General features: G+C 44.3%; 1 protein-coding gene across 5 annotated transcripts in view; it reads left to right on the forward strand.

Annotated features, from left to right (window-relative positions):
- Positions 1-607: 607 nt before the first annotated feature.
- Positions 608-14,470, forward strand: part of katnal2 (katanin p60 subunit A-like 2) — a 28,793-nt gene continuing 14,930 nt past the window's right edge. For 2 of the 5 annotated variants that reach the window (XM_082960616.1, XM_082960620.1), the window contains exons 1-7: positions 608-10,788; positions 11,020-11,090; positions 11,189-11,355; positions 11,621-11,657; positions 11,768-11,891; positions 12,112-12,222; positions 13,913-13,990. In XM_082960616.1, coding sequence (XP_082816742.1) covers positions 10,738-10,788; positions 11,020-11,090; positions 11,189-11,355; positions 11,621-11,657; positions 11,768-11,891; positions 12,112-12,222; positions 13,913-13,990 — 639 coding nt within the window. In that variant the 5' untranslated portion in view covers positions 608-10,737. The remainder of the gene's footprint in view (positions 10,789-11,019; positions 11,091-11,188; positions 11,356-11,620; positions 11,658-11,767; positions 11,892-12,111; positions 12,223-13,912; positions 13,991-14,470) is intronic. The other 3 variants (XM_082960617.1, XM_082960618.1, XM_082960619.1) reach the window with 3 other exon arrangements.

Below are 14,470 nucleotides of genomic sequence, written 5' to 3' on the forward strand. Positions count from 1 at the left end.
TTTAGTGATGAATGATCCATCTGATTATCAGGGGGTTTAGTGATGAATGAGCATCTGATTATCAGGGGGTTTAGTGATGAATGAACCATCTGATTATCAGGGGGTTTAGTGATGAATGAACCATCTGATGGTTTAGTGATGAATGAGCATCTGATTATCAGTGGGTTTAGTGATGAATGATCCATCTGATTATCAGTGGGTTTAGTGATGAATGATCCATCTGATTATCAGTGGGTTTAGTGATGAATGAACCATCTGATTATCAGTGGGTTTAGTGATGAATGATCCTTCTGATTATCAAGGGGTTTAGTGATGAATGATCCATCTGATTATCAGTGGGTTTAGTGATGAATGAACCATCTGATTATCAGTGGGTTTAGTGATGAATGATCCATCTGATTATCAGGGGGTTTAGTGATGAATGAACCATCTGATTATCAGGGGGTTTAGTGATGAATGATCCATCTGATTATCAGTGGGTTTAGTGATGAATGATCCATCTGATTATCAGGGGGTTTAGTGATGAATGAACCATCTGATTATCAGTGGGTTTAGTGATGAATGATCCATCTGATGGTTTAGTGATGAATGAACCATCTGATTATCAGTGGGTTTAGTGATGAATGAACATCTGATTCAATGAATGAAGGAGCTGAGTTTGCTTTTTTTCCCAAAATTTCATTTAAGGTGCTCCAAAGCTTTTTACTATCATTCTTTACGTCATTTATCTTCATTTCATAAATGTACAATTCACGAGGTGACCAGCCTCATTAGCAATGAAAGTACAAGGCGAACATTAGCTTTCCTTTGGCAAATTTTGTAACACTATCATATAACATGTCAATATCGATAATGATTATAAAACAATACGGTTTTCAGCGTAACATGCATTAGATATCATTTTAAAAGTAAAAACACCACATGAATCACGTTTCATACAATTGAAGTCGGAAGTTTACATACGCCTTAGCCAAATACATTTAAACTCAGTTTTATACAATTCCTGAGATTTAATCCTATTAAAATTCCCTGTCTTAAGTCAGTTAGGATCACCACTTTATTTTAAAAATGTGAAATGTCAGAATAATGAGAGAATCTTTTATTTCTTTCATCACATTCCCAGTGGGTCAGAAGTTTACATACACACAATGAGTACTTGGTAGCATTGCCTTTAAATTGTTTAACTTGGGTCAAACGTTTCAGGTAGCCTTCCACAAGCTTCCCACAATAAGTTGGGTGACTTTTGGTCCATTCCTCCTGACAGAGCTGGTGTAACTGAGTCAGGTTTGAAGGCCTCCTTGCTCGCACACGCTTCTTCAGTTCTGCCCACAAATTTTCTATAGGATTGAGGTCAGGGCTTTGTGATGGCCACTCCAATACCTTGACTTTGTTGTCCTTAAGCAATTTTGCTACAACTTTGGAAGTATGCTTGGGGTCATTGTCCATTTGGAAGACCCATTTGCGACCAAGCTTTAACTTCCTGACTGATGTCTTGAGATGTTGCTTCAAATATCCACATCATTTTCCTCCTCATGATGCCATCTATTTTGTGAAGTGCACCAGTCCCTCCTGCAGCAAAGCACCCCCACAACATGATGCTGCCACCCCCGTGCTTCACGGTTGGGATGGTGTTCTTCGGCTTGCAAGCATCCCCCTTTTTTCCTCCAAACATAACGATGGTCATTATGGCCAAACAGTTCTATTTTTGTTTCATCAGACCAGAGGACATTTCTCCTAAAAGTACGATCTTTGTCCCCATGTGCAGTTGCAAACCGTAGTCTGGCTTTTTTATGGCAGTTTTGGAGCAGTGGCTTCTTCCTTGCTGAGCTGCCTTTCAGGTTATGTTGATATAGGTCTCGTTTTACTTTGGATATAGATACTTTGTACCCGTTTCCTCCAGCATCTTCACCAGGTCCTTTGTGGTGTTCTGGGATTGATTTGCACTTTTCACACCAAAGTACGTTCATCTCTAGGAGACAGAACGCGTTTCCTTCCTGAGCGGTATGACGGCTGCGTGGTCCCATGGTGTTTATACTTGCGTACTATTGTTTGTACAGATGAACGTGGTGCCTTCAGGCATTTGGAAATTGCTCCTAAGGATGAACCAGACTTGTGGAGGTCTATCATTTTTTTTCTGAGGTCTTGGCTGATTTCTTTAGATTTTCCCATGATGTCAAGCAAAGAGACACTGAGTATGAAGGTAGGCCTTGAAATACATCCACAGGTACACCTCCAATTGACTCAAATTATGTCAATTAGCCTATCAGAAGCTTCTAAAGCCATGACATCCTTTTCTGGAATTTTCCAAGCTGTTTAAAGGCAGAGTCAACTTAGTGTATGTACATTTCTGAACCACTGGAATTGTGATACAGTGAAATAATCTGTCTGTAAACAATTGTTGGAAAAATGACCTGTGTCATGCAGAAAGTAGATGTCCTAAGCAACTTGCCAAAACTGTAGTTTGTTAACAAGAAATTTCTGGAGTGGTTGAAAAACGAGTTTTAATCACTCCAACCTAAGTGTATGTAAACTTCTGACTCCAACTGTATATACCTTTGACCAGATGCTGTGGTGATTATGTGCACACACATCAATAATAGTACCAGTCAAACATTTGGACACACCTGCTCATTCAAGGCTTTTTCTTTATTTTTACTATTTTCTACATTGTAGAATAATAGTGAAGACATCAAAACTATGAAATAACACATATGGAATCATGTAGTAACCAAAAAAGTGTTAAATCAAAATATATTTTATATTTCAGATTCTTCAAAGTAGCCACCCTTTGCCTTGACAGCTTTGAACACTCTTGGCATTCTCTCAAACAACTTCACCTGGAATTATTTTCCAACAGTCTTGAAGGAGTTCCCACATATGCTGAGCACTTGTTGGCTGCTTTTCCTTCACTCTTTGTTCCAACTCATCCCAAACCATCTTAAGTGGGAGGCCAGGTCATCCGATACTATCAAGACACAAGCAGACACTGGAGGCAGATGGTTGGAGTATTGCAATGTTTATTAATCCAAAAGGAGTAGGCAAGAGAATGGTCGTGGACAGGCAAAAAGATTAAAACCAGATCAGAGTCCAGGAGGTAGAGTGGCAGACAGGCTCGTGGTCAAGGCAGGCAGAATGGTACAGAGTCCAGAACAGGCAAGGGTCAAAACCAGGAGGACTAGAAGAAGGAGAATAGCAAAAAGCAGGAAAATGAGAAAAACGCTGTTTGACTTGGAAACACAAAACGAACTGGCACAGAGAGATAGGAAACAGGGATAAATAAACCAGGGAAAATAAGCGACACCTGGGTGAAGATGGAGATTATGTTAGTGTATTAACATAATAATCTGATTTTGCTTTTTTAATTAGTTTTACACAGATTTCTCAATCAACTGAAAGACTGCCAGTCTGGGCCAGAGTCTGTGAATCTAACTTTGGTCCAGGCAGCATCTCTATTGTGTATGACTTCAGATAGACTAAACCAAGGGAAAGACCCATTTTTAATTCTCCGTTTTTTAAAGGGAGCATGTTCATCAAAGCATCCGTATATTCTTGACACATACAATGGGTCAGTGGTCACTAATATTCAAAGCAAATACCCCACTCCCAGCATATTTCTCTGGAGTATTTGTAAATATGAGGTCAATCAAAGTCGATTTCGAAGGGTGCGTTAAGTTCGGACAAGTAGGCTATGTAATCAGCTAGGACAAATTTAGATTAGTACAAAAATCCTTTAAACAGTCAGCATCCTGCATTCCTCGTGTAAAATTGAAATCTCCAGCGATTAAATCAGTGAGTTCGTTTAGTACACAGATTCCTATAACTTATTTTTTAGTTTGAACCCAACTGAAGACTTAAAGCGAACAATTCAAATAGTTTAGGACTGGAGGTGGCCTTAGACAGAGACACAGAAAGAAGATTCTTTGTGTAAATAGCAACACCACCACCTTTGCCTTTCCTATCAGCCCTAAACACATTGTAACCATCTATAGCAACCTCAGAGTACAGGGTTTTGGGCTCCCAAGTTGCACAGTGATCTAAGGCACTGCATCTCAGTGCAAGAGATGTAATTATAGTACCTGGTTCAAATCCAGGCTGTATCACATCCGGCCGTGATTGGGAGTCCCATAGGGCGGTGCACAATTGGCCCAGCGTTGTCCGGGTTTGGCCGGTGTAGGCCGTCATTGTAAATAAGAATTTGTTTTTAACTTACTTGCTTAGTTAAAAAAGGTTAAATTAAAAAATAAAAAAAAGGAAAAAATCTTGACATGATCCATTTTGGGTAATAAACTACAAATGTTAAGATGTAAAAATGTCAAAACATTTCTGCATTTAAAACCACACGGAGTTTAAATACAAGTCAGATTACTTTGAGATTTCAGAACAACAGGAGACTCAAAGATCGGATTATAACTATTAGGAAAAGAAACCAAAGTAGGAATAGCAATGACAGTTCTACGATTAGCACCATTAGTCATGTCAATCAATCAATCAAATGTATTTATAAAGCCCTTTTTACATCAGCCGATTTCACAATGTGCTGTACAGAAACCCAGCTTAAAACCCCAAACAGCAAGCAATGCAGATGTAGAAGCACGATGGCTATGAAAAACTCCCTAGAAAGGCCAAAACCTAGAGAGGAACCAGGCTATGAGGGGTGGCCAGTCCTCTTCTGGCTGTGCCGGGTGGAGATTATAACAGCACATGGCCTAGATGTTAAAATGTTCATAGATGACCAGCAGGGTCAGACAATAATAATCACAGTGGTTGTAGAGGGTGTAACAGGTCAGCACCTCAGGAGTAAATGTCAGTTGGCTTTTCATAGCCAATCATTCAGAATTAGAGACAGCAGGAGCGGTAGAGAGAGGATCCAAAACAGCAGGTCTGGGACAGGTAGCACGTCCAGTGAACAGGTCAGGGTTCCATAGCCGCAGGCAGAACAGTTGAAACTGGAGCAGCAGCATGATCAGGTGGACTGGGGACAGCAAGGAGTCATCAGGCCAGGTAGTCCTGGGGCTCAGGTCCTCTGAGAGAAGAGAGAGACAAAGAGAGAGAGAGAGAATTAGAGGGAGCATACTTAAATTCACATAGGACACAGACAGGAGATATGCTCCAGACATAACAGACTGACCCTAGCACCCCAGAACATAAACTATTGCAGCATAAATAGTGGAGGCTAAGACAGGAGGGGTCGGGAGACACTGTGGCCCCATCCAATGAAACCCCCGGACAGGGCCAACCAGGCAGGATATAACCCCACCCACTTTGCCTAAGCACAGCCCCCACACCACTAGAGGGATATCTTCAGCCACCAACCTACTACCCTGAGACAAGGCCGAGTATAGCCCTCGAAGATCTCCCCCACGGCACGAACCCGAGGGGGGCGCCAAACCCAGACAGGAAGATCACGTCAGTGACTCAACCCAATCAAGTGACGCACCCCTCCTAGGGACGGAATGGAAGAACACCAGTAAGCCAGTGACTCAGCCCCTGTAATAGGGTTAGAGGCAGAGAATCCCAGTGGAGAGAGGGGAACCGTCCAGGCAGTGACAGCAAGGGCGGTTCGTCGCTCCAGTGTCTTTCCGTTCACCTTCACACCCCTGGGCCAGACTACACTCAATCATATGACCTACTGAAGAGATGAGTCTTCAATAAAGACTTGAAGGTTGAGACCGAGTCTGCGTCTCTCACATGGATAGGCAGACCATTCCATAAAAATTGAGCTCTATAGGAGAAAGCCCTGCCTCCAGCTGTTTTTCTTAGAAATTCTAGGGACAGTAAGAGGCCTGCATCTTGTGACCGTAGCGTACGTGTAAGTATGTACGGCAGGACCAAATCGGAAAGATAGGTAGGAGCAAGGGAATATAATGCTTTGTAGGTTAGCAGTAAAACCTTGAAATCAGCCCTAGCCTTAACAGGAAGCCAGTGTAGGGAGGCTAGCACTGGAGTAATATGATCAACTTTTTGGGTTCTAGTCAAGATTCGCCTGTGTTTAGCACTAACTGAAGTTTATTTAGTGCTTTATCCGGGTAGATGAAAAGTAGAGCATTGCAGTAGTCTAATCTAGAAGTGACAAAAGCATGGATACATTTTTCTGCATAATTTTTTAACAGAAAGTTTCTGATTTTTGCAATGTTACGCAGATGGAAAAAAGTTGTCCTTGAAACAGTTTTGATATGTTCATCAAAAGAGAGATCAGGGTCTAGAGTAACGCCGAGGTCCTTCAGTTTTATTTGAGACAACTGTACAACCATCAAGATTAATTGTCAGATCCAACAGAAGATCTCTTTGTTTCTTGGGACCTAGAACTAGCATCTCTGTTTTGTCCGAGTTTAAAAGTAAAACATTTGCCGCCATCCACTTCCTTATGTCTGAAACACAGACTTCCAGGGAGGGCAATTTTGGGGCTTCACCATGTTTCATCGAAATGTACAGCTGTGTATCGTCCCCATAGCAGTGAAAGTTAACATTATGTTTCTGAATGACATCACCAATATATAGTGAAAACAATAGTGGTCCTAAAACATAACCTTGAGGAACACCGAAGTGTACAGTTGATTTGTCAGAAGACAAACCATCCACAGGGACAAACTGATATATTTCTGACAGATAAGATCTAAACCAGGCCAGAAATTGTCCATGTAGACCAATTTGGGTTTCCAGTCTCTCCAAAGAATGTTGTGATCGATGGTATCAAAAACAGCACTAAGGTCTAGGAGCACGAGGACTTGGTCTGATGCCATTAAAAGGTAATTTACCACCTTCACGAGTGCAGTCTCAGTGCTATGATGGGGTCTAAAACCAGACTGAAGCATTTCGTATGTCACCACTTTCAGATACAACATGTGGAACTCTCATAGAGACTAAAGAGGAAATGGTAAAAACTGACTTACATGTAATGATAATATTGTCCTCGTATCAATTTAACTGACCAACAATCTTTCCAATGTTTGATGACAACAGCAGGGAGCCATTTTCACCCAGGTGAATTCCGTCTTCCACAAAGTAGCCAGGCCTATTCCAGAAGGAGTCAAAATTGTTGACAAAGGACTTTCCCAAGTCCTTGGTCAGACTCATTAACCACTGGCGAAGAGACCAAAGATGGCTAAAACACTCAGTCCCACAAGGCGAGGAGATGTAATTGGGCCAGAGACAACTATACGTTATGCTAATTTCTGAGAATTCTCCAAGAGCTGTAATAAATTGTCTCTTGGCTTTACAGATTTCACATAATATCATTAGACCCAATATGCAACACAACTGTTTTCAGGGCAGGAATCTGTTTCTTGATGGTGGGCATGACTTCTGATAAATCCAATGCCTTAGCTCCAGGAAAACAAAGTGTATGGGTATTTCTGACTTCTAACAATGGAGCTTCCCACAATAATGGTTGATGGCTGTTGTCCATTTCGAGCCGGAGCCCTCAGCCCAACCCATCAGGGGCTCCTCTAACTCGCCCCCCACAAATGACAGGAATAGGAGAACCCACCTTAGACCCCGGCGATGCCATCACAATGTTGGCCGATACGGAAGGAACCTCCTACGCTGTATGACAAGATGGCGCCAGGACATCATGCTCCAGAGCAGCGAAGCTATTTCGATGTTGTCAGCCCATTCATGAATCACGTCACCGCAGAGTGCTCAGAAAGTGGAGGATGCCGCCCTCGACTTCCGCAATGAACGGTGACGTGTCTCCCTGTCCGGCCAGCCAGGTCCAGGAGAGGATCATCCCGCCGACTCCATTCTCCGTTGGTGAGTGACCAATTCCTAGCAGCGGCCAGTCCACCAAAGATAGCCTGCCCGAAGGCGAGACTCCCATCAGCCCAGCGCAATACACGGCCCTTGGAGTGGAGAAAAACGAGAAAATCGCAGGTCTTGGCTTTCCCAGAAGCCTGTGCAAATTAGCTATTTGTATGCCCAGCGTAGCAACTTCTTCTCTGTAGCCCTCCATGAGCAGGCAATTATCGCACTGAAAGTGAGAGTGTTCGACTTCCTCCAGGAACAGGGCGAAGTATATGCAACTCCTACAGAGTTGATAGTGCAACAAGTCCTCCATTTGATCAATACAACGGCTCTGAGATATGAATAATATTACTACAAAGATCATGCACGCAATGTTAGCTAGCGAGCCAGCCAGCTAACGTTAGCTGGCAAGCTAACAGTACAGTTTAACTTGAAATAAAAATGACTTTCTGTCAAAATTAGAAACGAGTAATATCTGAAAATGTAGTTAGCTACACTATCTTACCCGTATACATGGAATGGATGCTTCTCCCTGTCACGGATGCCATGGTTGCCCTTAGTTTGATCTCCTCCTCCTTAGCTATCATACTCTAATTCCACTGATTTCAAAACTCGGTCCTCCAGAAAGTGGAGAGCAACACTTATGCAGTTCTATTACGTGATATATATATATTTTTAAAGCCGTGTTAGACAGGATTACCTACACATACTGACCAGTTCAAATAGACAGAAGCGTGCTACATGGCGGACCAATCCAAACTTGTCTCTCGGCATGTCCAGCCCACTCATTATCTCAGCCAATCATCTTTATCTGTTGCTAAAACAACTAGGCTGGTAATTTAAGAATTGTATTCGTATGTACATATGGCATATATGTTTGTTATTAAGGCACATGAAAGTTCACATTCCAGAAGGCATTTCTGCCTAAAAACACATTTTGATCAAAATAAAAGTTTACGTTAAAATGGTTCTCCTGTGAAGTAGTGAAACCTAGATAAGTTCAGGAGTAAAAGTTTGACTTGTTTCAGGAAACTAGGCGTATGTTGCGATAACAAAGGGTTTGAATACTTATTGACTCAAGACATTTCATATTTTCATTTTTATTTAATTTGTAAACATTTCTGAAAACTCCACTTTAACATTAGGGCATTGTGTGTGTGTGTATGCCACTAAAACAAAATCTCAATATAATCAATTTTAAATTCAGGCTGTAACACAACAAAATGTGGAAAAAGTCAAGAGGTGCCAATACTTTCTGAAATGTACCAGCCATCGTATTAGCTGCTAGCTTGCAGCACCTTGCCCGATTTGAATCATATTTGGTACATAGCCAGAGTGAATTTACGAACGCGCCCTATCTACTCCGATTTCAAATCGCTCTCTTCTGAGTGTGCCAGAGCGCAGAATAACTGTTTAGTTTACGAACGCTCAACACCCGTTGAATATGGTGAATTTGGAGTGAATTTCCGAACGCCCAGAGCACACTCCGGCACTCCAGAGTGAATTTCTGAACGCCCAGAGCACTCTCCGGCACTCCAGAGTGAATTTCCGAACGCCCAGAGCACACTCCGGCACTCCAGAGTGAATTTCCGAATGCCCAGAGCACACTCCGGCACTCCAGAGTGAATTTCCGAACGCCCAGAGCACACTCCGGCACTCCAGAGCAAATTTCCGAAAGCCCAGAGCACACTCCGGCACTCCAGAGCGAATTTCCAAACGCCCAGAGCACACTCCGGCACTCCAGAGCGAATTTCCGAACGCCCAGAGCACACTCCGGCACTCCAGAGTGAATTTCTGAACGCCCAGAGCACTCTCCGGCACTCCAGAGTGAATTTCCGAACGCCCAGAGCACACTCCGGCACTCCAGAGTGAATTTCCGAATGCCCAGAGCACACTCCGGCACTCCAGAGTGAATTTCCGAACGCCCAGAGCACACTCCGGCACTCCAGAGCAAATTTCCGAAAGCCCAGAGCACACTCCGGCACTCCAGAGCGAATTTCCAAACGCCCAGAGCACACTCCGGCACTCCAGAGCGAATTTCCGAACGCCCAGAGCACACTCCGGCACCCCAGAGTGAATTTCCGAAGGACCAGAGCACACTCCGGCACTCCAGAGCGAATTTCCGAACGCCCAGAGCACACTCCGGCACCCCAGAGTGAATTTCCGAACGCCCAGAGCACACTCCGGCACTCCAGAGTGAATTTCCGAACACCCAGAGCACACTCCGGCACTCCAGAGTGAATTTCCGAAGAACCAGAGCACACTCCGGCACTCCAGAGTGAATTTCCAAACGCACCCATATTTGATGAGAGACTTGGTCGTCTGATTCAGTCAGGTAGCAGCAGGTAGCACCAGTACCTATGGGGCAGAGTTATGGGAGACCCGAATCAGCTTCCAAACTTTTGTTTGTTCGTCGCGATGGTCAGTAATGCCACGTTCGAAACACTTGGGAACTCGGAAATCTCCGACTTCAGTGCGTTCAAAACAAATGGGAACTCGGGGAAAAAAACGAGCTGCGACTGGGAAAAATCTATTTGAACGGTGATCCAACTCGAGTACTCTTTCTAGAGCTCCGACATTCCGACCTGAAGATCACCGACGTCATGATTTGGTCTCGTATTTTTCCGAGTTCCCAGTTGTTTTGTTCGTTAGGCAGTCTGATCTGGCGCTGACGCCGGGTCACGGAGGAGAGAGGACGGAGGACGGTCTTTCTGTCGTTTCAAAACAACTGGGAACTTTCGGAATAACAGACGTCTTGACGTGATGATATTAACATCCGAGCTCTAGAAAGATGCCCGAGTATCCGACATGAATACCGAGTTGGATGACCGTTCACAACGTGTTTATCCTAGTCTGATATCGTTTAATAGTTGTTCCCAGTTGTCCTGAACGCCCTGAAGTTGGAGATTTCCGAGTTCCCAGTTGTTTTGAACACGGCATTCTGCCCGAACCAGAAAACCCCTGGTGTCACGCCAACGACAGATCACAACATTCACAATGGAACTTTCTTATCAATCTATCAAAACCGCGAATCAAGCAAGAGAGGCGGTGAGTATTGTTTTGATCAATATGGCTTCATATACAAAGGAATCACTATATTTCTCGCATCATGTTTGTATTAATAAGTAAGTTAACTTTCACAAGCAACCAGTTAGCTAGCTAGTTGCATGTAGCATTCAGCGCCCACTGTTGCCTAGGCAACCCGTCTGGTTGAAAGACGTCTGGTTTGTTACCTGGCTGATCATTATATTACACTTATTAACTCGTTTCTTACATTAGGAAGAAATGAGGACAGAGTCCAGAAGAAGAAATCTACTCATATTAATCTTTCATCATTTAATGGAGGCAGGGTAAGTCAGTGTTATATACTGCATATCTGAGTGTGATTACTGTAAAGTAGTCGAGGTCTACAGAAGGATGGACTAGAACATGATTATGTTGTTGACAGGTACATGGATGCTGCCAGTGCCCTGGAACAGGATACCAATGTCGCACTCCGGCGGTTTGAAGTGTGTGACAATATAGACCTGGACACAGTGTTGATGGAGTATGAGAGTTACTACTTCATCAAGTTCCAGAGATATCCCAAACTAACCAAGAAACGGCCAGAACCAGGTTGGCATGGCGACAGAATCTCACTAATGTCATTCATATGTTTTATTATAGTGCCATGCATCTTCAAGGATACCCAGCCTACATGGGCTCAGAAGACACTGCATTTTCTGTAGCAAAACAAAATAATAATGTATACAATTACAATGAAAAACTATTGAAAAACAACCTGCGGTTTAGGTTATCTTGTGGTAACATGTGGTAATGAATCATATCACTAATTGCTATGTGTTTTGGGTTATCTCCTGTTCATCTCTTTTCAATCTAGTTGAAAGTAGACATGCAAGAAGTTGTGGAAAAAAGAGGTGAGCCTTTTTTCTCTGTTAAAACAAGCTTTAGAGTATGGTGTTGGATTTCTGGAATGGCTCAATATCAGTGTTCTGTCTGTCTGTCTGTCTGTCTGTCTGTCCTTCAGGGTCCCCTGTACTGGAGTTCAGCCCCTGCCCAGAATAAACTCCTCCCACAGACCCCCCTCCAGGGGTGGAGTCAAGAAGACAGAACCCAAGATGGTGGTCAAGGACGCCAGTAGAGCTGTTGGTGTACGTTTTCACACCACTCTGTTTCAAACAATCAAATCAGTTTACTGAATGTGTTTACATTTCACTATAGACCCAGCAGATGGAACAGGCTGTTTGTACCATGTGACATCCCAAATGGCACTCTATTCCCTATATAGAACCCTATGGGACCTGGTCAAACATAGTGCACTATATGGGGAATAGGGTGCCATTTGTTCCTGCTGATCACTATGATTGGCAGATATTGTTGCAGGAGAACGGTGGGCGCTCCACTCCTCCAGAATCGACAGAGTTCGGTCTGAATGTTTCCCCCATCATCAGGAACGGAGCAGGAGAAGGACAGATGAAGAAGGTAGGGAACGGGAACACACACACACACACACACACACACAGTTTTGTACAACTAACCTCGAGGGGACACACAATTCAGTCCCATTCTAAATCCTATTTTTCCTAATCCTATCCTGAAAACCTAACCTTAATCCTAGCTCCTAACCCTAATCCTAACCGTAACCTGAAAACCTAACCTTAACCCTAGCTCCTAAACCTAATCCTAACCCTAACCCCCCTAGAAATAACATTTCAGCTTGTGGGGACAAACAAAATGGCCCCAGTTGGTCCACTTTTTGTTTGTTTACTATTCTTGTGGGAATTTGTGGTCCTCACAAGTCTAGTTAAACACGTCCACAGACACAGACACAGTGTCAAAGTGTTTCATGAGTTTTAGCTGCTGGTATTTTGCTATGTTGATAGTCCTGTGGTTGTGTTGCTTTTCTCTGTTAGGGTCAGCTGATTGAAGGGTTAGGGTTAGGGTCAGCTGATTGAAGGGTTAGGGTTAGGGTCAGCTGATTGAAGGGTTAGGGTTAGGGTCAGCTGATTGAAGGGTTAGGGTCAGCTGATTGAAGGGTTAGGGTTAGGGTCAGCTGATTGAAGGGTTAGGGTTAGGGTCAGCTGATTGAAGGGTTAGGGTCAGCTGATTGAAGGGTTAGGGTTAGGGTCAGCTGATTGAAGGGTTAGGGTCAGCTGATTGAAGGGTTAGGGTTAGGGTCAGCTGATTGAAGGGTTAGGGTTAGGGTCAGCTGATTGAAGGGTTAGGGTCAGCTGATTGAAGGGTTAGGGTCAGCTGATTGAAGGGTTAGGGTTAGGGTCAGCTGATTGAAGGGTTAGGGTCAGCTGATTGACGACAGAGACCTTATCCAGGATCCATCCAACAGTCTGTCAGACCCCATGGTACTGTACTGACCCATAACCCTACCATCCAGACCCCATGGTACTGTACTCTGACCCATAACCCTACCGTCCAGACCCCATGGTACTGTACTGACCCATAACCCTACCGTCCAGACCCCATGGTACTGTACTGACCCATAACCCTACCATCCAGACCCCATGGTACTGTACTGACCCATAACCCTACCATCCAGACCCCATGGTACTGTACTCTGACCCATAACCCTACTGTCCAGACCCCATGGTACTGTACTCTGACCCATAACCCTACCGTCCAGACCCCATGGTACTGTACTCTGACCCATAACCCTACTGTCCAGACCCCATGGTACTGTACTGACCCATAACCCTACCATCCAGACCCCATGGTACTGTACTGACCCATAACCCTACCATCCAGACCCCATGGTACTGTACTCTGACCCTACCGTCCAGAACCCATGGTACTGTACTCTGACCCATAACCCTACCGTCCAGACCCCATGGTACTGTACTGACCCATAACCCTACCGTCCAGACCCCATGGTACTGTACTCTGACCCATAACCCTACCATCCAGAACCCATGGTACTGTACTCTGACCCTACCGTCCAGACCCCATGGTACTGTACTCTGACCCATAACCCTACCGTCCAGACCCCATGGTACTGTACTCTGACCCATAACCCTACCGTCCAGACCATATGACATGGTACCCCCTTTAACCCATGGTAATGTATACAGTCTGAACATATGCACACAGACCATGGAAGAGCTATGAGAGCTCATTTCAAACCTCAAACCACAAAATGATGTTGTTCTCTTCTCTCCAGGAGCCTCTTCTGAAACCCCTCAGCGCCTTCATTGGGATGAACAGTGAGATGAGAGATCTGGCTGCTGTTATTAGCAGGGTAAGAGCTGTTATGAGCAGGGTAAGAGCTGTTATGAGCAGGGTAAGAGCTGTTATGAGCAGGGTAAGAGCTGTTGTTAGCAGGGTAAGAGCTGTTGTTAGCAGGGTAAGAGCTGTTGTGAGCAGGGTAAGAGCTGTTGTGAGCAGGGTAAGAGCTGTTGTGAGCAGGGTAAGAGCTGTTATGAGCAGGGTAAGAGCTGTTATGAGCAGGGTAAGAGCTGTTGTGAGCAGGGTAAGAGCTGTTGTGAGCAGGGTAAGAGCTGTTGTGAGCAGGGTAAGAGCTGTTGTGAGCAGGGTAAGAGCTGTTGTGAGCAGGGTAAGAGCTGTTGTGAGCAGGGTAAGAGCTGTTGTGAGCAGGGTAAGAGCTGTTGTGAGCAGGGTAAGAGCTGTTATGAGCAGGGTAAGAGCTGTTAGCAGGGTAAGAGCTGTTATGAGCAGGGTAAGAGCTGTTATGAGCAGGGTAAGAGCTGTTATGAGCAGG

Source organism: Salmo salar, chromosome 13, assembly GCF_965601325.2.
Source record: "Salmo salar chromosome 13, fSalSal1, whole genome shotgun sequence".
Lineage (NCBI taxonomy): Eukaryota > Metazoa > Chordata > Actinopteri > Salmoniformes > Salmonidae > Salmo > Salmo salar.